The sequence below is a fragment of the Oncorhynchus keta genome, chromosome 1, assembly GCF_023373465.1.
Source record: "Oncorhynchus keta strain PuntledgeMale-10-30-2019 chromosome 1, Oket_V2, whole genome shotgun sequence".
Taxonomy (NCBI): Eukaryota; Metazoa; Chordata; class Actinopteri; order Salmoniformes; family Salmonidae; genus Oncorhynchus; species Oncorhynchus keta.
In genome coordinates this window covers 13153316-13176676 of record NC_068421.1, presented here as the reverse complement: position 1 = coordinate 13176676, position 23361 = coordinate 13153316, and the positions used below count along the sequence as shown (strand labels likewise).

At 43.5% G+C, this 23361-nt stretch overlaps 1 protein-coding gene across 1 annotated transcript; it reads right to left on the bottom strand.

The window, feature by feature from the left end:
* Positions 1-888: 888 nt before the first annotated feature.
* Positions 889-23359, bottom strand: aasdhppt (aminoadipate-semialdehyde dehydrogenase-phosphopantetheinyl transferase). The gene is made up of 6 exons (XM_035780014.2): positions 22923-23359; positions 22102-22333; positions 21180-21301; positions 18674-18835; positions 3195-3263; positions 889-3078 (listed from the first exon to the last, which is right to left on the bottom strand). The coding sequence occupies exons 1-6, from the start codon at positions 23064-23066 to the stop codon at positions 2914-2916; spliced, it is 894 nt and encodes a 297-aa protein (XP_035635907.1). The 5' UTR covers positions 23067-23359; the 3' UTR covers positions 889-2913.
* Positions 23360-23361: the final 2 nt, after the last annotated feature.

Below are 23361 nucleotides of genomic sequence, written 5' to 3'. Positions count from 1 at the left end.
ATATATCAACATATTGGTGAGGGCACAAGAACAGTCTGCAGCAACCGGCCTCACCCTACTAGAATCTGAAGTCAAATGTCAAATGTGAACAATCTGAGAGACAAGGCAAGAAGGGCCTTCTATGCCATCGAAAGGAACATAAAATTTCACATACCAATTAGGATCTTTCAAAAAACACTTGAATCAGTTCTAGAACCTATTGTCCATTATGGTTGAGGTCTGGGCGCCGCTCACCAACAAAGATTTCGCAAAATGGGAAATAATGCATGCAGAGCATAATTAGGTAGATACCCGCTAATTATACAAATTCTACAGCCATCTGTAAGCTTGCTTAGGGAACCTGGAGAAGAGTCCCCTAAGCAAGCTGGTCCTGGGGCTCTGTTCACATTCAGAAACAGAGCCCCAGGACAGCAACACAATTAGACCCAACCAAATCATGAGAAAACAAAAAGAAAACTACTTGACACATTTGAAAGAATTAACAACAACAAAACTGAGCAAACTAGAATGCTATTTGGCACTAAAAAGAGAGTACCACTGTGACTGACCCAAAATGAAGGAAAGCTTTGACTAGTACAGACTCTCTGAGCATAGCCTTGCTATTGAGAAAGGTCACCGTAGGCAGACCTGGCTCAAAAGAAGACAGGCTATGTGCACACTGCCCATAAAATGAGGTGGAAACTGAGCTGCACTTCCTAACCTCATGCCAAATGTAAGACCATATTAGAGACATATATTTCCCTCAGAGTACACAGATACACAAAGAATTTGAAAACAAATCCAATTTTGGTGAAATACCAAAATACCATACTGTGGTATGACATCACAGCAGCTAGATGTGTGACTTGTTGCCACAAGAAAAGGCCAACCAGTGAAGAACAAACACCATTGTAAATACAACCCATATTTATTTGTTTATTTATTTTTGCTTAACTATTTGCACATCGTTACAAACACTGTTAATAGCCATAATATTACATTTGAAATGTCTCTATTCCTTTGGAACTTTTGTGAGTATAACATTTACTGTTAGTTTTTTAAAATGGTTTTTCACGTTTGTTTATTTTCTATTTCACTTCCTTTGGCAAACATATGTTTCCCATGCCAATAAAGCCCTTTGAATTGACAGAGAGAGGGAGAGACCATTTTTAGGGCCTTCAGATCCTCAAAAGGTTCTACAGCTGCACCATCGAGAGCATGCTGACAGGTTGCATCACTGCCTGGTATTGCAACTGCTCGGCCTCCGACCACAAGGCACGACAGAGGCTAGTGCACACGGCTCACTACATCACTGGGGCAAGCTTCCTGCCATCCAGAACATATATACCAGGTGGTATCAGAGGAAGGCCCTAAAAATGGTCAAATACTCCAGCCACCCTAGTCATAGACTGTTCTCTCTGCCACCGTACGGCAAGCGGTACCGGAGGGCCAAGTCTTGGTCCAAGAGGCTTCTTCTACCACCAAGCCTTAAGACACCTGAACATACATTATAATCAAATGGCTACGCAGACTATTTGCATTGCTCCCACTCTTTTATGCAACTGCTACTCTCTGTTATTATCCATGCATAGTCACTTTAATAGCTCTACCTTTATGTACATATTACCACAATTACATTGACTAACCGGTACCCCCTGTATATAGCCTCGCTATTGTTATTTTACTACTGCTCTTTAATTATTTGTTACTTTTAGTTATTTTTTGTGGTATTTTTCTTAAAACTGCATTGTTGCATTTCACTGTAACATCTACACCTATTGTATTTGGCACATGTGACAAGTAAACATAAGGGGCTTTATTGGCATGGGAAACTTAACTTGAAATTGAAGTACGCCTGCTCTGTTAAAAGCCCTGCTGTCTTTCAAACACAAGCTCCTATTGGCCCACTAAATGTTTCTGACCAAAATAGATGCACAGCCAGATGAAGAGAGAGTAAGGGAGAGAGAGATAGAGGGTGAGGCATGGGGAAAAAGAGGGAAGATGAGAGGGATAGCAGGGAAGAGAAGTGAGAGAGCTATAAAGAGTACGCATCACACATGCTCAAAGCCAGTGGACATGAAGCTGGTTGAGAGAATGCCAAGAGTGTTCAAAGCTGTCAGAGGCAAAGGGTGGCTACTTATATATATATATATATAATATATTTAGATTTGTTTAACACTTTTTGGTTACTACATGATTCCATATGTGTTATTTCATAGTGTTGATGTCTTTAATATTATTCTACAATGTAGAAAATATTAAAAACAAAGAAAAACCCTAGAATGAGTAAGTGTGTCCAAAATTGAGTGGTACTGTATATTTTTGTACAGTATTACATGCCATTCAGCAGACGTTTTATCCAAAGCAACTTTACATATAGGTGGCCCCGGGAATCGAACCCACAACCCTGGCGGTGAAAGCACCATTCTCAACCAACTGAGTCAAACATGGTCACTAAAATGAACATAAATTCATATGGAATGTCAGCAAAGCCTATGATAAGAAGCCATACAAACATTTAATCACATTACAGGGAGGTTGGTCAACAACACTGTTGTAATGACAGATGACCACAATCAATTCAGGTGATTGCAACCTACAGAATCAATAACCCCAAAAAAGAGCAATTTGCAGTCATGGAACCCTTTCCATCACTGGCATTTGATTAACACATTGACTCTAGGTGGGTCTGAGGACCAACATTATTTCAATGCTATTTCAATTTGTTGTTAGAGTGGCCAGCTCCTCCAGATGCCTCAGTCACACCAACCCTGCTGTTCACCGACTGTTCCTGTACGGTCCTGCATGGAGATCAACAGGAGTGACATCACCTGTCTGTCCTTTGACCACTCCATCTCACAGGTACACGTCGCCACTAACCACAGATGTAGGATCAGATTATTCTACCCACAGTCCTAACCTAACCTGTCTACGTCATACTGTAGCTGTGAGTCTCTGTCTTTCTGGGGCTTCAGCCTTTTTCTGGAAGTTCTCCCAGTAGGCGGAGTCTTCTTCAAAGAGGGGTGTGGCCATGCTGATGAGGTCACTGAAGGAGAGGAAGGTGAAGGAGGGGGGAGGATCGGTGAGGGCAGGGGGAGGCTGAGGAAAAATAAGGAGAGGTTAGAAATCTACTACATTGTGCTGGGAAAAAAACACACACACAGGCTCACTTACATTCCCTCCCCACACACACACACACGACACACACGACTCACCACAGATCTGACTGTATGGCTGGGTCCCAGTGCCACAGCGACATGGTGGTCCTTACCCAATACAGTCTCCTGAAGGTGGACAGGAGCAGTTAAAGAAACACACACGTTTACATGAAATACACACAACATACAAACAGAATGAGGTTATAGGGGTTGACTTATACGAGTGGTTAAGGTGACAAATGGCTCTCGTTTACAGAAAGGATCACGCACACACACACACACAACTCTCCTCTCCCTGTTCTAACACATCAGTGTCCTAATACTGGCTGTTCATCATCCCGGTTCCCCTCTCTCACTCTCTCTTTCATTCCACACAGTTGGCCCTAATCATAGGCCCATTCGGGGGAGTTGTGTACATCCCAGACAAGCAATCTCCATCTCACTGCCTGGCTTTCCAGGAGTAATGGACGCCTCACACCCCGGGGAGACAGAGGGGAGAGGAGATTGAAAGGAGAAAATAGCCTCACTCCTTTACTTTTTAAAGTGAGGGAGGTTACAGATGTAGGATCTAACATTGAATCACCCTGAAGCGTGAGAACTTCCATGCAGTACATTTAAAAACACGTAGTGCATTTGTGGTTTAAAAAGCCTCCTGAAGTTTTTAATTTGCACTTTGACATTTTAGACTTTAAATTTTCCCTACTGAAAAATGTATCAAGCACTGCAAAAATGTCCATTAATAATCATAATCCACCTTTCCTGTTGCTGCAGGATTATTTTCTTGCAGGAGCAAACTGGATCAAATTAAGATCCTCCATCTGTATCTCATGTTCTTTATGGAAGGATGCCTCCCTGCAACATCTGTTTGCTATACTACAAAGAAGTTAGTGAAAACAAATATTTTTTCTCCCCCAGACATCATTGTCTACGAAACAAAAACAATAAAGGCTGTGGGGCAGACAGGGATGCTGTTTCCCCTACTGCGGATTCAATCTGATTCTAACTGTCTGGATAAGAGTGAAATAATTGTGACAGTTGTGGCCAAAAGTTTTGAGAATGACACAAATATTAATTTTCACAAAGTCTGCTGCCTCAGTTTGTATGATGGCAATTTGCATGTACTCCAGAATGTTATGAAGAGTGATGAGATGAACTGCAATTAATTGCAAAGTCCCTCTTTGCCATGCAAATGAACTGATTCCCCAAAAAACTATTCCACTGCATTTCAGCCCTGCCACAAAAGGACCAGCTGACATCATGTCAGTGATTCTCTTGTTGACACAGGCGTGAGTGTTGACGAGGACAAGGCTGGAGATCACTCTGTCATGCTGATTGAGTTCGAATAACAGACTGAAAGCTTCAAAAGGAGGGTGGTGCTTGAAATCATTGTTCTTCCTCTGTCAACCATGGTCACCTGCACGGAAACACGTGCCGTCATCATTGCTTTGCTCAAAAAGGGCTTCACAGGCAAGGATATTGCTGCCAGTAAGATTGCACCTAAATCAACCATTTATCGGATCATCAAGAAATTCAAGGAGAGCGGTTCAATTGTTTTGAAGAAGGCTTCAGGGCGCCCAAGAAAGTCCAGCAAGCGCCAGGACAATCTCCTAAAGTTGATTCAGCTGCGGGATTGGGACACCACCAGTACAGAGCTTGCTCAGGAATGGCAGCAGGCAGGTGTGAGTGCATCTGCATGCAAAGTGAGGCGAAGACTTTTGGAGGATGGCCTGGTGTGGGCTGCCATCAGTCAGGATGTGGCCCAGAAGCATGCCAGGGCAGATTGCAGAGGTCTTGAAAAAGAATGGTCAACACTGCAAATATTGACTCTTTTAATCTAGTTCATGTAATTGTCAATAAAAGCCTTTGACACTTATGAAATGTTTGTAATTATACTTCAGTATTCCATAGTAACATCTAACAAAAAATATCTAGACACTGAAGCAGCAAACTTTGTAAAAACTAATATTTGTGTCATTCTCAAAACTTTTGTCCACGACTGTACATGCATGAGTTGTAAAGAACCCTGTGTGTGTTTCTGTGTACGTGGGTCCTCTTTCTAATTCCCTCACTACCAAATGTCATGACCTCATTATAACACATTGGGGTTGTGACATTACACAGGGTCACCAGGAAGTGGAAAGACCTTGGTTGCAATCTCATTAAGCCAGCCAATCAATATGCAGTGCTCAGAGGTCACCAGGGCAGCACTGCTGCGTGCCTCATCTGTATGTTAATTGAGTGTGTGTGTGTGTGTGTGTACACATACATACAAACAATACCAGTCAAAAGTTGACACACCTACTCATTCAATGATTTCTTTATTTTTACTATTTCTACATTGTAGAATATAAATTAAGACATCAAAACTATGAAATAACACATATGAAATCATGTAGTAATCAAAATATGAAATACACTGCTCAAAAAAAATAAAGGGAACACTAAAATAACACATCCTAGATCTGAATGAATGAAATATTCTTATTAAATACCTTTTTCTTTATATAGTTGAATGTGCTGACAACAAAATCACACAAAAATTATCAATGGAAATCAAATTTATCAACCCGTGGAGGTCTGGAAAACCACACTATAGGCTGATGTAATGTCCTTAAAACAAGTCAAATTAGGCTCAGTAGTGTGTGTGGCCTCCGCGTGCCTGTATGACCTCCCTACAATGCCTGGGCATGCTCCTGATGAGGTGGCGGATGGTTTCCTGAGGGAACTCCTCCCAGACCTGGACTAAAGCATCCGCCAACTCCTGGACAGTCTGTGGTGCAACGTGGCGTTGGTGGATGGAGCGAGACATGATGTCCCAGATGTGCTCAATTGGATTCAGGTCTGGGGAACGGGCGGGCCAGTCCATAGCATCAATGCCTTCCTCTTGCAGGAACTGCTGACACACTCCAGCCACATGAGGTCTAGCATTGTCTTGCATTAGGAGGAACCCAGGGCCAACCGCACCAGCATATGGTCTCACAGGGGTTCTGAGGATCTCATCTCGGTACCTAATGGCAGTCAGGCTACCTCAGGCGAGTACATGGAGGGCTGTGCGGCCTCCTAAAGAAATGCTACCCCACACCATGACTGACCCCCCGCCAAACCGGTCATGCTGGAAGATGTTGCAGGCAGCAGAACGTTCTCCACGGCGTCTCCAGACTCTGCCACGTCTGTCACACGCGCTCAGTGTGAACCTGCTTTCATCTGTGAAGAGCACAGGGCGCCAGTGGCGAATTTGCCAATCTTGGTGTTCTCTGGCAAATGCCAAACGTCCTGCATTGTGTTGGGCTGTAAGCACAACCCCCACCTGTGGACGTCGGGCCCTCATACCACCCTCACGGAGTCTGTTTCTGACCGTTTGAGCAGACACATGCACATTTGTGGCCTGCAGGAGGTCCTTTTGCAGGGCTCTGGCAGTGCTCCTCCTGTTCCTCCTTGCCCAAAGGCGGAGGTAGCGGTCCTGCTGCTGGGTTGTTGCCCTCCTACGGCCTCCTCCACGTCTCCTGATGTACTGGCCTGTCTCCTGGTAGCGCCTCCATGCTGTGGACACTACGCTGACAGACACAGCAAACCTTCTTGCCACAGCTCGCATTGATGTGCCATCCTGGATGAGCTGCACTACCTGAGCCACTTGTGTGGGTTGTAGACTCCGTCTCATGCTACCACTAGAGTGAAAGCACCGCCAGCATTCAAGTGACCAAAACATCAGCCAGGAAGCATAGGAACTGAGAAGTGGTCTATGGTCACCACCTGCAGAACCACTCCTTTATTGGGGGTGTCTTGCTAATTGCCTATAATTTCCACCTGTTGTCTATTCCATTTGCACAACAGCATGTGAAATGTATTGTCAGTGTTGCTTCCTAAGTGGACAGTTTGATTTCACAGAAGTGTGATTGACTTGGAGTTACATTGTGTTCCCTTTATTTTTTTGAGCAGTGTATATTCTATATTTGAAATTCTTCAAAGTAGCCATCCTTTGCCTTGACGACAGCTTTGCAAACTGTTGGCATTCTCTCCACCAGCTTCACCTGGAATGGTTTTCCACCAGTCTTGAAGGAGTTCCCACATTTGCTGAGCATTTGTTGGCTGATTTTCCTTCACTCTGCGGTCCAACTCATCCAAAACCATCTCAATTTGGTTAAGGTCGGGTGATTGTAGAGGCCAGGTCATCTGATGCAGCACTCAATCACTCTCCTTCTTGATCAAATAGCCCTTACACAGCCTGGAGGTGTGTTGGGTCATTGTCCTGTTGAAAAGCAAATGATAGTCCTACTAAGCGCAAACCAGATGGGATGATGTATCGCTGCAGCCATGCTGGTTAAGTATGCCTTGAATTCTAAATAAAAGCACTGTCAGTGTTACCAGCAAAGCACCGCAACAACATCACACTTCTTCCTCCATGCTTCACAGTGGGAACCACACATGCAGAGATCATCCGTTCACCTACTCTGCGTCTCACAAAGACACAGCATTTAGAAACAAAAATCTCAAATTTGGACTCATCAGACCAAAGGACAGATATCTACCGGTCTAATGTCAATTGCTCGTGTTTCTTGGCCCAAGCAAGTCTATTCTTATTATTGGTGTCCTCTAGTAGTGGTTTCTTAGGAGAAATTCGACAATGAAGGCCTGATTCACAGTCTCATCTAATCAGTTGATGTTGAGATGTGCATAACTTGAACTCTGTGAAGCATTTATTTGGGCTGCAATCTGAGGTGCAGTTCAGTCTAATGAACTTATCCTCTGCAGCAGAGGAAATTCTGGGTCTTCCTTTCCTGTTCCTCATGAGAGCCAGTTTCATCATAGCTCTTGATGGTTTTTGCGACTGCACTTGAAACTATTCAACGTTTTCCATATTGACTGATCTTCATGTCTTAAAGTAATGATGGACTGTCATTTCTCTTTGCTTATTTGAGCTGTTCCTGCCATAATATGGACTTGGTCTTTTACAAAATAGGGCTATCTTCTGTATACCAGTCACAACACAAATGATTGACTCAAACGCATTAAGGAAAGAAATTCCACAAATTAACTTTTAACAAGGCACACCTGTTAATTGAAATGCATTCCAGGTGACTATCTGGTTAAGAAGATGCCAAGAGTGTGCAAAGCAGTAATCAAGGCAATGGGTAGATAATAATTTGAAGAATTTCAAATATATTTTGATTTGTTTAACACTTTTTGGTTACTACATGATTCCATGTGTTATTTCATAGTTGAGGTCTTCACTATTATTCTACAATGTTAGAAAATAGTAAAATAAAGAAAGACCCTGGAATGAGTAGGTGTGTCCAAACTTTTGACTGGTACGTACGTGCGTACGTACGTACGTGCGTATGTATGGTAATAGGTAGTGCTGTGATGCTGAATGTGTGTGTGAGAGACAAGTGTTTCTGCAGAGATTTCAGCCTATCTGGAAGAAACATTCATTCTGCAGACCTTATCAGATGTGAAGTCTAGCATCCTAATTGTTTCTCGTTACTCTGATCAATATGGCAGCGAGGGAGGAGACAAGAACATGATCTCTTCTCTTGCTCACTCAGGCAGTGTGTGTGTGTGGTGTGTGGTGGTGTGTGTGTGTGGTGTGTGTGTGTTTGACCCAACCAACAGCAAAAGGTCCAAACATGAGGATTTTAATCCCTTGGTTCCAGTACTGAAATCTGGTCTCTCTCTGGTGCTCCCGAAATTGGGCAGTTAGTTCTCCCAGTCCTCCCTAGCTCCCTCACTGCCTCCGTCCATCCTTCCCTCCCATTTACAAAACATCTCTGCAGCAGATCTACAGCATAGCTGTACTGTCCCTAAGCTGGCGATCAATACCGTATGTATGTTGCTATTCTCTGGTGGCAGAAGTGTCACAATAGAAACACCATTAGCCCGACAAACCAGTCCAGAGAGGACAGAACGGAATCCATGATGGACCATTCATTATTTTCAGCTTTATAGGTGAGATCCAACTCACACAATAGGTTTCCACAATACTGCTTTCCCCTGACATACAGTATTTCTTCAGACTAGTGTGGCTGAAAGGAGGGAGATGAGGAAAGGAGACTAAATAAAGAGGTGACTTTTTACAACTCTAAAGCCTTGGTGTGAGAGGTACTGAGAGCATCCTAGGTAAAGGTCCCCAGTATTTCCTAGAAAAGTACTTTACAAATTCTTTCAAGGATACATTGTTGGAGAATTCAAAGAATCAGAGACAGAGAGAGGGCCAGAGTACACATTTGTTCTTATGCTAAGATAGCAATCATAGAGATAGCGGCTAATACATCATATGGCTAACAAGACCTTGCTAATCTGTCATTAGTGGCTCTGAAACGCAATAAGGATAGCAATAGCTTTAGTGGGTAACTTTAGAGCTAACTGATGAAATTGGTGCGGGGTAGCATTAGTCTTAGTGGGTAACGTTAGAGCTAACTGATGAAATTGGAGCGGGGTAGCATTAGTTTTAGTGGGTAACGTTAGAGCTAACTGATGAAATTGGTGCGGGGTAGCATTAGTTTTAGTGGGTAACGTTAGAGCTAACTGATGAAATTGGTGCGGGGTAGCATTAGTTTTAGTGGGTAACGTTAGAGCTAACTGATGAAATTGGAGCGGGGTAGCATTAGTTTTAGTGGGTAACGTTAGAGCTAACTGATGAAATTGGAGTGGGGTAGCATTAGTTTTAGTGGGTAGCATTAGTTTTAGTGGGTAACGTTAAAACTAACTGATGAAATTGGAGCGGGGTAGCATTAGTTTTAGTGGGTAACGTTAGAGCTAACTGATGAAATTGGTGCGGGGTAGCATTAGTTTTAGTGGGTAACGTTAGAGCTCACTGATGAAATTGGAGCGGGGTAGCATTAGTTTTAGTGGGTAACGTTAGAGCTAACTGATGAAATTGGAGCGGGGTAGCATTAGTTTTAGTGGGTAACGTTAGAGCTAACTGATGAAATTGGAGCGGGGTAGCATTAGTTTTAGTGGGTAACGTTAGAGCTAACTGATGAAATTGGAGCGGGGTAGCATTCGTTTTAGTGCATTAGAGCTTTTTGTGGGGGTAGCATTAGTTTTAGTGGGTAACGTTAGAGCTAACTGATGAAATTGGAGCGGGGTAGCATTAGTTTTAGTGGGTAACGTTAGAGCTCACTGATGAAATTGGAGGGGTAGCATTAGTTTTAGTGGGTAGCATTAGTTTTAGTGGGTAACGTTAAAACTAACTGATGAAATTGGAGTGGGGTAGCATTAGTTTTAGTGGGTAGCATTAGTTTTAGTGGGTAACGTTAAAACTAACTGATGAAATTGGAGCGGGGTAGCAATAGCTTTAGTGGGTAACGTTAGAGCTAACTGATGAAATTGGAGCGGGGTAGCAATAGCTTTAGTGGGTAACGTTAGAGCTAACTGATGAAATTCGAGCGGGGTAGCATTAGTTTTAGTGGGTAACGTTAAAGCTAACTGATGAAATTGGAGTGGGGTAGCATTAGTTTTAGTGGGTAGCATTAAAACTAACTGATGAAATTGGAGCGGGGTAGCATTAGTTTTAGTGGGTAACGTTAGTTTTAGTGGGTAACGTTAGAGCTAACTGATGAAATTGGAGTGGGGTAGCATTAGTTTTAGTGGGTAGAATTAGTTTTAGTGGGTAACGTTAAAGCTAACTGATGAAATTGGAGCGGGGTAGCATTAGTTTTAGTGGGTAGAATTAGTTTTAGTGGGTAACGTTAGAGCTCACTGATGAAATTGGAGTGGGGTAGTATTAGTTTTAGTGGGTAGAATTAGTTTTAGTGGGTAACGTTAGAGCTCACTGATGAAATTGGAGCGGGGTAGCATTAGTTTTAGTCGGTAGAATTAGTTTTAGTGGGTAACGTTAGAGCTCACTGATGAAATTGGAGTGGGGTAGCATTAGTTTTAGTGGGTAGAATTAGTTTTAGTGGGTAACGTTAAAGCTAACTGATGAAATTGGAGTGGGGTAGCATTAGTTTTAGTGGGTAGAATTAGTTTTAGTGGGTAACGTTAGAGCTCACTGATGAAATTGGAGTGGGGTAGCATTAGTTTTAGTGGGTAGAATTAGTTTTAGTGGGTAACGTTAAAGCTAACTGATGAAATTGGAGTGGGGTAGCATTAGTTTTAGTGGGTAGAATTAGTTTTAGTGGGTAACGTTAGAGCTCACTGATGAAATTGGAGTGGGGTAGCATTAGTTTTAGTGGGTAGAATTAGTTTTAGTGGGTAACGTTAGAGCTCACTGATGAAATTGGAGCGGGGTGAAATTGGAGCATTAGTTTTAGTGGGTAACGTTAGAGCTAACTGATGAAATTGGAGCGGGGTAGCATTAGTTTTAGTGGGTAACGTTAGAGCTAACTGATGAAATTGGAGCGGGGTAGCATTAGTTTTAGTGGGTAACGTTAGAGCTAACTGATGAAATTGGAGCGGGGTAGCATTAGTTTTAGTGGGTAACGTTAAACGTTAGTTGGTAAGTAGCATTCCATTCATTTTATACGAAGTGTGACTGGCTCAGCTATCATACTAGGTCTTCCCATAGACGCCCAGTCATTGAGCTGACGACTATCCATATGGGCTAACACTACCATGGGCTAACACTACCATGGGCTGTGGAAACAGCAATGGAACACACAATGGAAACATTTGACGGAATAGCTAAAACACTGTCTGCATCAAGCGTGAGTTGACGAATGAAAGTTTGATACTTTACATTCGCATTACCTGATATCCGAGTATGATAACGTCTTCACATAATATCAAATCATACCATCACAATAGTCTTCACTGTTCATCATCATTGGTTGACTGTTGTCGTCCGCCGCCACAGACCGCCGATCTTTTGATGTTGCCGCGCTACTATACTCGTTCTGGTGTTTGCTACGCAAATGCCTTAGCATGTTCGTGGTGTGGCCGCAATGAAGGACGGTCTCCAAAAAACCATTTTGAAGGAGTTCCCACATTTGCTGAGCATTTGTTGGCTGATTTTCCTTCACTCTGCGGTCCAACTCATCCAAAACCATCTCAATTTGGTTAAGGTCGGGTGATTGTAGAGGCCAGGTCATCTGATGCAGCACTCAATCACTCTCCTTCTTGATCAAATAGCCCTTACACAGCCTGGAGGTGTGTTGGGTCATTGTCCTGTTGAAAAGCAAATGATAGTCCTACTAAGCGCAAACCAGATGGGATGATGTATCGCTGCAGCCATGCTGGTTAAGTATGCCTTGAATTCTAAATAAAAGCACTGTCAGTGTTACCAGCAAAGCACCGCAACAACATCACACTTCTTCCTCCATGCTTCACAGTGGGAACCACACATGCAGAGATCATCCGTTCACCTACTCTGCGTCTCACAAAGACACGGCAGTTAGAAACAAAAATCTCAAATTTGGACTCATCAGACCAAAGGACAGATATCTACCGGTCTAATGTCAATTGCTCGTGTTTCTTGGCCCAAGCAAGTCTCTTCTTATTATTGGTGTCCTCTAGTAGTGGTTTCTTAGGAGAAATTCGACAATGAAGGCCTGATTCACAGTCTCATCTAATCAGTTGATGTTGAGATGTGCATAACTTGAACTCTGTGAAGCATTTATTTGGGCTGCAATCTGAGGTGCAGTTCAGTCTAATGAACTTATCCTCTGCAGCAGAGGAAATTCTGGGTCTTCCTTTCCTGTTCCTCATGAGAGCCAGTTTCATCATAGCTCTTGATGGTTTTTGCGACTGCACTTGAAACTATTCAACGTTTTCCATATTGACTGATCTTCATGTCTTAAAGTAATGATGGACTGTCATTTCTCTTTGCTTATTTGAGCTGTTCCTGCCATAATATGGACTTGGTCTTTTACAAAATAGGGCTATCTTCTGTATACCAGTCACAACACAAATGATTGACTCAAACGCATTAAGGAAAGAAATTCCACAAATTAACTTTTAACAAGGCACACCTGTTAATTGAAATGCATTCCAGGTGACTATCTGGTTAAGAAGATGCCAAGAGTGTGCAAAGCAGTAATCAAGGCAATGGGTAGATAATAATTTGAAGAATTTCAAATATATTTTGATTTGTTTAACACTTTTTTGGTTACTACATGATTCCATGTGTTATTTCATAGTTGAGGTCTTCGCTATTATTCTACAATGTTAGAAAATAGTAAAATAAAGAAAGACCCTGGAATGAGTAGGTGTGTCCAAACTTTTGACTGGTACGTACGTGCGTACGTACGTACGTGCGTATGTATGGTAATAGGTAGTGCTGTGATGCTGAATGTGTGTGTGAGAGACAAGTGTTTCTGCAGAGATTTCAGCCTATCTGGAAGAAACATTCATTCTGCAGACCTTATCAGATGTGAAGTCTAGCATCCTAATTGTTTCTCGTTACTCTGATCAATATGGCAGCGAGGGAGGAGACAAGAACATGATCTCTTCTCTTGCTCACTCAGGCAGTGTGTGTGGTGTGTGGTGTGTGGTGTGTGGTGTGTGTGTGTTTGACCCAACCAACAGCAAAAGGTCCAAACATGAGGATTTTAATCCCTTGGTTCCAGTACTGAAATCTGGTCTCTCTCTGGTGCTCCCGAAATTGGGCAGTTAGTTCTCCCAGTCCTCCCTAGCTCCCTCACTGCCTCCGTCCATCCTTCCCTCCCATTTACAAAACATCTCTGCAGCAGATCTACAGCATAGCTGTACTGTCCCTAAGCTGGCGATCAATACCGTATGTATGTTGCTATTCTCTGGTGGCAGAAGTGTCACAATAGAAACACCATTAGCCCGACAAACCAGTCCAGAGAGGACAGAACGGAATCCATGATGGACCATTCATTATTTTCAGCTTTATAGGTGAGATCCAACTCACACAATAGGTTTCCACAATACTGCTTTCCCCTGACATACAGTATTTCTTCAGACTAGTGTGGCTGAAAGGAGGGAGATGAGGAAAGGAGACTAAATAAAGAGGTGACTTTTTACAACTCTAAAGCCTTGGTGTGAGAGGTACTGAGAGCATCCTAGGTAAAGGTCCCCAGTATTTCCTAGAAAAGTACTTTACAAATTCTTTCAAGGATACATTGTTGGAGAATTCAAAGAATCAGAGACAGAGAGAGGGCCAGAGTACACATTTGTTCTTATGCTAAGATAGCAATCATAGAGATAGCGGCTAATACATCATATGGCTAACAAGACCTTGCTAATCTGTCATTAGTGGCTCTGAAACAATAAGGATAGCAATAGCTTTAGTGGGTAACTTTAGAGCTAACTGATGAAATTGGTGCTAGCATTAGTCTTAGTGGGTAACGTTAGAGCTAACTGATGAAATTGGAGCGGGGTAGCATTAGTTTTAGTGGGTAACGTTAGAGCTAACTGATGAAATTGGTGCTAGCATTAGTTTTAGTGGGTAACGTTAGAGCTAACTGATGAAATTGGTGCGGGGTAGCATTAGTTTTAGTGGGTAACGTTAGAGCTAACTGATGAAATTGGAGCGGGGTAGCATTAGTTTTAGTGGGTAACGTTAGAGCTAACTGATGAAATTGGAGTGGGGTAGCATTAGTTTTAGTGGGTAGCATTAGTTTTAGTGGGTAACGTTAAAACTAACTGATGAAATTGGAGCGGGGTAGCATTAGTTTTAGTGGGTAGCATTAGTTTTAGTGGGTAACGTTAGAGCTAACTGATGAAATTGGTGCGGGGTAGCATTAGTTTTAGTGGGTAACGTTAGAGCTAACTGATGAAATTGGAGCGGGGTAGCATTAGTTTTAGTGGGTAACGTTAGAGCTAACTGATGAAATTGGAGCGGGGTAGCATTAGTTTTAGTGGGTAACGTTAGAGCTAACTGATGAAATTGGAGCGGGGTAGCATTAGTTTTAGTGGGTAACGTTAGAGCTAACTGATGAAATTGGAGCGGGGTAGCATTAGTTTTAGTGGGTAACGTTAGAGCTAACTGATGAAATTGGTGCGGGGTAGCATTAGTTTTAGTGGGTAACGTTAGAGCTAACTGATGAAATTGGAGCGGGGTAGCATTAGTTTTAGTGGGTAACGTTAGAGCTCACTGATGAAATTGGAGTGGGGTAGCATTAGTTTTAGTGGGTAGCATTAGTTTTAGTGGGTAACGTTAAAACTAACTGATGAAATTGGAGTGGGGTAGCATTAGTTTTAGTGGGTAGCATTAGTTTTAGTGGGTAACGTTAAAACTAACTGATGAAATTGGAGCGGGGTAGCAATAGCTTTAGTGGGTAACGTTAGAGCTAACTGATGAAATTGGAGCGGGGTAGCAATAGCTTTAGTGGGTAACGTTAGAGCTAACTGATGAAATTCGAGCGGGGTAGCATTAGTTTTAGTGGGTAACGTTAAAGCTAACTGATGAAATTGGAGTGGGGTAGCATTAGTTTTAGTGGGTAGCATTAGTTTTAGTGGGTAACGTTAAAACTAACTGATGAAATTGAAGCGGGGTAGCATTAGTTTTAGTGGGTAACGTTAGTTTTAGTGGGTAACGTTAGAGCTAACTGATGAAATTGGAGTGGGTAGCATTAGTTTTAGTGGGTAGAATTAGTTTTAGTGGGTAACGTTAAAGCTAACTGATGAAATTGGAGCGGGGTAGCATTAGTTTTAGTGGGTAGAATTAGTTTTAGTGGGTAACGTTAGAGCTCACTGATGAAATTGGAGTGGGGTAGTATTAGTTTTAGTGGGTAGAATTAGTTTTAGTGGGTAACGTTAGAGCTCACTGATGAAATTGGAGCGGGGTAGCATTAGTTTTAGTCTTAGTTTTAGTGGGTAACGTTAGAGCTCACTGATGAAATTGGAGTGGGGTAGCATTAGTTTTAGTGGGTAGAATTAGTTTTAGTGGGTAACGTTAAAGCTAACTGATGAAATTGGAGTGGGGTAGCATTAGTTTTAGTGGGTAGAATTAGTTTTAGTGGGTAACGTTAGAGCTCACTGATGAAATTGGAGTGGGGTAGCATTAGTTTTAGTGGGTAGAATTAGTTTTAGTGGGTAACGTTAAAGCTAACTGATGAAATTGGAGTGGGGTAGCATTAGTTTTAGTGGGTAGAATTAGTTTTAGTGGGTAACGTTAGAGCTCACTGATGAAATTGGAGTGGGGTAGCATTAGTTTTAGTGGGTAGAATTAGTTTTAGTGGGTAACGTTAAAGCTAACTGATGAAATTGGAGCGGGGTAGCATTAGTTTTAGTGGGTAACGTTAAAACTAACTGATGAAATTGGAGCGGGGTAGCATTAGTTTTAGTGGGTAACGTTAGAGCTAACTGATGAAATTGGAGCGGGGTAGCATTAGTTTTAGTGGGTAACGTTAGAGCTAACTGATGAAATTGGAGCGGGGTAGCATTAGTTTTAGTGGGTAACGTTAAAACTAACTGATGAAATTGGAGCGGGGTAGCATTAGTTTTAGTGGGTAACGTTAGAGCTAACTGATGAAATTGGAGCGGGGTAGCATTAGTTTTAGTGGGTAACGTTAAAACTAACTGATGAAATTGGAGCGGGGTAGAATTAGTTTTAGTGGGTAACGTTAGAGCTAACTGATGAAATTGGAGCGGGGTAGCATTAGTTTTAGTGGGTAGAATTAGTTTTAGTGGGTAACGTTAAAGCTAACTGATGAAATTGGAGCGGGGTAGCATTAGTTTTAGTGGGTAACGTTAAAACTAACTGATGAAATTGGATAGAGTAAGCTACAGCTGCTAAAGAGACCCTGCTAAGCTGCTGTTAGTGGAATTGGAACGGCATTTGAGCTGCTGCCAAAAAGATTTACTATAAACCATCTGCTGCTTAGCGTGTCTGTAATACATCAACCCACTATCACAAATTACAGTGAAATACACTTGTGCAAAATTCTTGACACAATTTTACAAATGTTCATGTTCAACACATCATTTTCTATACAGTGCAGTTCAATCACTGATGAAAGCAGTAGGTTATTTAAGACAGAAACTAGCGGGGAGGATGGGTGAGCGTATAACCGGAAGTTCAAGCAACCCAAACGTTGCGTGTTTGAATCAAATGATGGCTACCTTCAGCATTTAAGCAACTACTTCTTTTTAACTATTTAGCTAGTACGTTAGCTAACCCTAACCCTCACACCTAACCTTAACCCCTAACCTAGCTAACATTAGCCACAACAAGAAAATTGTGTCCATTTCGCAACAATCTGTGATAGTGTGTTGGACACACAGAAACAGGCGGGAGATGGGTTGGACACACAGAAACAGGCGGGAGATGGGTTGGACACACAGAAACAGGCGGGAGATGGGTTGGACACACAGAGACAGGCGGGAGATGGGTTGGACACACAGAGACAGGCGGGAGATGGGTTGGACACACAGAGACAGGCGGGAGATGGGTTGGACACACAGAAACAGGCGGGAGATGGGTTGGACACACAGAAACAGGCGGGAGATGGGTTGGACACACAGAGACAGGCGGGAGATGGGTTGGACACACAGAGACAGGCGGGAGATGGGTTGGACACACAGAGACAGGCGGGAGATGGGTTGGACACACAGAAACAGGCGGGAGATGTGTTGGACACACAGAGACAGGCGGGAGATGGGTTGGACACACAGAGACAGGCGGGAGATGGGTTGGACACACAGAGACAGGCGGGAGATGGGTTGGACACACAGAAACAGGCGGGAGATGGGTTGGACACACAGAAACAGGCGGGAGATGGGTTGGACACACAGAGACAGGCGGGAGATGGGTTGGACACACAGAGACAGGCGGGAGATGGGTTGGACACACAGAAACAGGCGGGAGATGGGTTGGACACACAGAGACAGGCGGGAGATGGGTTGGACACACAGAAACAGGCGGGAGATGGGTTGGACACACAGAAACAGGCGGGAGATGGGTTGGACACACAGAAACAGGCGGGAGATGGGTTGGACACACAGAAACAGGCGGGAGATGGGTTGGACACACAGAAACAGGCGGGAGATGGGTTGGACACACAGAAACAGGCGGGAGATGGGTTGGACACACAGAAACAGGCGGGAGATGGGTTGGACACACAGAAACAGGCGGGAGATGGGTTGGACACACAGAAACAGGCGGGAGATGGGCTGGACACACAGAAACAGGCGGGAGATGGGCTGGACACACAGAAACAGGCGGGAGATGGGTTGGACACACAGAAACAGGCGGGAGATGGGTTGGACACACAGAAACAGGCGGGAGATGGGTTGGACACACAGAAACAGGCGGGAGATGGGCTGGACACACAGAAACAGGCGGGAGATGGGCTGGACACACAGAGACAGGCGGGAGATGGGTTGGACACACAGAGACAGGCGGGAGATGGGTTGGACACACAGAGACAGGCGGGAGATGGGCTGGACACACAGAAACAGGCGGGAGATGGGCTGGACACACAGAAACAGGCGGGAGATGGGCTGGACACACAGAAACAGGCGGGAGATGGGCTGGACACACAGAAACAGGCGGGAGATGGGTTGGACACACAGAAACAGGCGGGAGATGGGTTTGACACACAGAAACAGGCGGGAGATGGTTGGACACTCTTGAACTTTCTTTACTCTTCCTGCTACTTTCTCCTTCACCTCCACTGGACCCTGCTCACCTCGAACGCCCAGACCTCCTCTTCTTCCTCGTCCAGGTGCATTGTGGTCCAGCGACACACCTTGCCCTCTGCAATTGGCTCAGGTGACAGGTGAAACTCCGCCCTCTGTAGATTAAAGCCCAGCCCTGTGCCAATCGCCTTGATGAAACTTTCCTTCAACGCCTTGACGGACAGGAAAGATAACCAGAGCCCCAAAAATATCAGATGAAGAGTAGTGTAAAAAGAATACAGTTGAAGTACTCTTATTGTGTACAAGTGAGATTAGAAACTGGGTGGTCTGAGCCCTGAATGCTGATTGGCTGACAGCTATGGTATACCACGGGTATGAAAAAACATTTTTACTGCTCTAATTACGTTAGTAACCAGTTTATAATAGCAATAAGGCACCTCAGGGGTTTGTGGTATATTGCCAATATACCACGGCTAAGGGCTGTGTCCAGGCACTCCACGTTGCGTTGTGCTTATTTTACCTTTATTTAACTAGGCAAGTCAGTTAAGAACAAATTCTTATTTTCAATGACGGCCTAAGAACACTGGGTTAACTGCCTTGTTCAGGGGCAGAACGACAGATTTGAACCTTATCGAATCCCCGAGCTGACCTTGCAACCATATTGGCCATATACCACACATTCTCGAGCATTATTGCTTAATTATATAATGCCTTCAGAACGTACTCACACACCTTGACTTTCTCCAAAAATGTTTGCGTTAAAGCCTGAATATAACTTGATTAAATTGAGATGGTCTCACTGGCCTACACACAATACCCCATAATGTCAAAGTGGAATTACGTTTTTTAAATAATAAAAAAATGAAAAGCTTTAAATGTCGAGTCAATAAGTATTCAAACCGTCTGTTATGGCAAGCCTAAATAAGTTCAGGGGTACAAATTTGCTTAACAAGTCACATAAGTCTACTCACTATGAATTTCCAACACTGATTCAACCACAAAGACCTGGGAGGATTCCCAATGACTCGCAAAGTAGGGCACCTATTGTAATGGGTAAACAAAACAAAAAAGGAGACACTGAATATCCCTTTGAGCATGGTGAAGTTATTAATTACACTTTGGATGGTGTATCAATACACCCAGTCATTAAAAAGATACAGGCAACCTTCCTAACTCAGTTGCCGAAGAGGAAGGAAACCGCTCAGGGATTTCATTATGAGGCCAACGGTGACTAAAATAGTTTGAGTTTAATGGCCGTGATAGGAGAAAACTAAGGATGGCTCAACAACATTGGAGTTACTCCACAATACTAACCTAATTGACAAAGTGAAAAGATGGAAACCTGTAAAGAATTAATACAAATTCACTAAAGGCACTAAAGTAAAACTACGTAAAATGTGGCAAAGAAATTAACTTTACATCCTGAATACAAACCATTCTTTGGGGCAAATCCAACAACATCACTGAGTACCACTCTTCATATTTTCAAGCATAGTGGTGGCTGCATCATGTTATGAGTATGTTTGTCATCCGCATAGAATAGGGACATATTTTTTAGGATAAACATAAAATGTAATAGAGCTAAGCACAGGCAACATCCTATAGGAAAATCTGGTTGTCCGCTTTCCAATAGACACTGGGCGACAAATTCACCTTTCAGCAGGACAACAACTTAAAACTAGGCTAAATATACACTGATGTTGCTCACCAAGACGACACAGAATGTTCCTAGTTGGCCTAGTTATAGTTGTGACGTAAATCTGCTTGAAAATCTATGGCAAGACCTGAAAATGGCTGTCTAGCAATGATCAACAACCAACTTGACAGAGCTAGAAAAATTGTAAAAAGAATAATGAGCAAAAGTTGCACAACCCTGGTGTGCAAAGCTCTTTGAAAATGACCCAGAAAGACACAAAGGGGATTCTAACTTGTATTGACTCAGGGGTGTGAATACTTATGTAAATTAGATAATTTTTGTATTTCATATTCAATACATATGCTAACATTTCTAAAAACATGTTTTCATTGGGGGGGTACTGTGTGTAGATGTATGAGGGGGAAAAACTATTTCATCCTATTTGAATTCAGGCTGTAACACAAAATGTGTAATAAGTCAAGGTGTGTGTATACTTTCTGAAGGCACTGCCTGTACACAATCATCATTTTAAATGGTGAACAACCATTGGTGTACCCATAAGGCATTGAAAATCATCACTTATCAGGTTGAACACTTTCCCTGTCCCAGGCATTGACACAGGGTTCTGTGTGTGACGATCATGGTGTGTGTGGATGTGTCTCTGAAGTCAAACAAACCTTGTTACACGAGGGCAAGCCACAGTAACACAATTACAAGGCAAGTCACTATAGCAACGGGAAAGCACTAAGATTAGTCAACGGCAATGATATCAGTACTTAATGTCCTTGTACCGCTCTCTCAATCTGACAACTTCTCGACTGAGCAGCTCAATTAATTGGGGGGGGTGCATGTAATGTGTATGACTCAGTGTACAAGTCAAGCGTGCCAAGCGTCACCATGGATGTGAGAGTGATGGTTACCCAGTGTCTGTAGAACATGGTCAGTTGCTCCCATTCCGATCCTGCTCTGCGGATAACACTCCACTCATAATCAGTAAACTGCCTCGTCATGATACGGAAAAACTCTGGCACAGAAGTGCTACCTGGAGACAGAGGGGGAGGGAGGGGGGGTGCGGGGAAAACATTTTTAATAATAAAATAAACACAAACCTAAGGGTTTGAGCTCTGACAATAAGGAAACAGTTGAGGGAGAAGAGGTTGAAAATGGAGAGAAAAGCAACACACTCCTACTTTGTTTGGGATCATCACTTTCTCTCCTCTAACCATCTTTAAACATAGACAGAATGGGAATCGGCAGGAGATCCCTGTGATAGAGCACTGCCAAATCACTCTCAGGGAATATGAAAAACAACAGTGGCATCATGTGGTAAAGAAAGGAACTGCAGCAAACTTCCTTTAGATAACTTTGTAAAAATGGATTTAGGGATTGGTGAATGACAGCACATCGATAAGGTTTAATAAAGGGCCTAGCTAGCTATTCTCCCTGGGGGGAAATGTGGAAGATAAGTATGTGCTTTAAGGTATCGCCATCCTTAGGGAATGAGGCTACGTAGAACGAGATCTAGGCCTATTTAAAGAGGGATTTGGGAGAAGGTCTGGGTGAGTGACAGGACTGGGTTAGCAGATTAGCGTCCTGAAGGCTTGGAGAGGAGGACGCCAAATGAGATGTGGTGAGAAGGGTGAAATAGAGAGACTCAGGCAGGGGAGTTAGACAGGATTGAAGGGTTACTTCTCTCTCACACAAAACAGGAGAGAGAGAGAGAGAGAGAGAAGGGTTCAGGATGTCGTAAGACAGTTTACTGCCAGAGTGAGCTCTTCTCAATGCTGCTTATTTAATCAAACTGACACATCAAAGCACTAAAGATCGTGCAGACACACACACCTGGCATGGTGGTCTTCATTACGTCCACCCCGACCTGCAGCCCCTGCTCTGCAGCCAGCACAGCGTAGTCACCCTGGTGAGAGATGTTAAAACTCCAGCCCATGGTTTCAGGGCTGGAGCAGGCTGGGTTGGCCAGGTAGGGCTTTCCTCTGGGAGAACGCTCCAAGCGGATGTCAGACCAGGGAACACCCATCCTGTCACACACCAACCTCCTCAACAACAACCTGCCAGCCTGGAAGAGCAGGGGAAAAGGAGTGTCAATAAGGGTGCTGCCTCTCCTCTCTCCAGTGAACGGTAACTCTGAAGCGTCGTCATCTTCTTCTGTGGATTGCTTGGCAGTTGGCAACCAACTTTAAGGTACATTACCGCCACCAACTGGACTGGAGTGTGGACCAGAGACAGGGGAAGGTCTAAATCCTACCCAATATTCTCATCTCCCTAAGGAAACAAATTAAATACTAGATCCCCAGGAGATTTCCCCAGTAGTTAACTTAATCTTTCCTTCCTCAAATCTAATAACAAATTGCTCCCTTTCCCTCCCATATTTCTGGCACTGAAATAGAACATGTTCCACTGTCTCCATCTCCTCCTGACAGTGATCACACCTCCCAGTCGGATGTTTCCCCACCACTTTCAATGTACTATTGAGCCTTATTGTGTCCCAGTCTCAGCCTTGCCTGACATGGTTAACCAAATGCCTGATAATTAGCAGAATCAGGTGTGAAGTGACAAAAACCTAGAACGTGGAAATTGCTATTTGGTAATCAAGAGAGGACATGGCACAGTGATTACTTTCTATCGGAATAACACAGTCAACGCACCATAGCTGATTTGGCATCTTTGGCAAACATGAACTGTCCGATTCGTTCTTTCTCTTCGCGCTGCACACACCGGGCCGCTAACAGCCACTCGGACCGGCTCGGCGTCCACGAGCCACACCGGAACGCCCAGCGAACGCCTCCCATGACCGCCAGTTTCAGAGCTAAGAACGGGTAGACCAACGTTCCGCTTTAAGCTAACGTTACCTCTCGTAATGCAGCTGGATAACACTGACCGCTTTTGTGGATTAGCTAACTGTTAGCTGTGAGGTAAGTGTGTCGGTATTTTAGGCACTACAAATACCGCAAACCAAAAAACATAGTTAGCTAGCAAAGCATGAGAAATCGATAAGTGTCCTGCTGAAGTGCTGATAAGTGTCCTTCTGAACGAGTGTTTGCTTCACTTTGACAACATACTAGCTATAACAACACGACCGCGGAC

Coding starts and splice junctions, on each gene's coding strand:
- aasdhppt (XM_035780014.2), bottom strand. CDS start 23,066: ATGGGAGGCGTTCGCTGGGCGTTCCGGTGTGGCTCGTGGACGCCGAGC. Junction 21,302..22,101: donor AATGAAGACCACCATGCCAG/GTGTGTGTGTCT, acceptor CTCTGTCTCCAG/GTAGCACTTCTGTGCCAGAG. Junction 3,264..18,673: donor AGGAGGTCTGGGCGTTCGAG/GTGAGCAGGGTC, acceptor GTCCACCTTCAG/GAGACTGTATTGGGTAAGGA.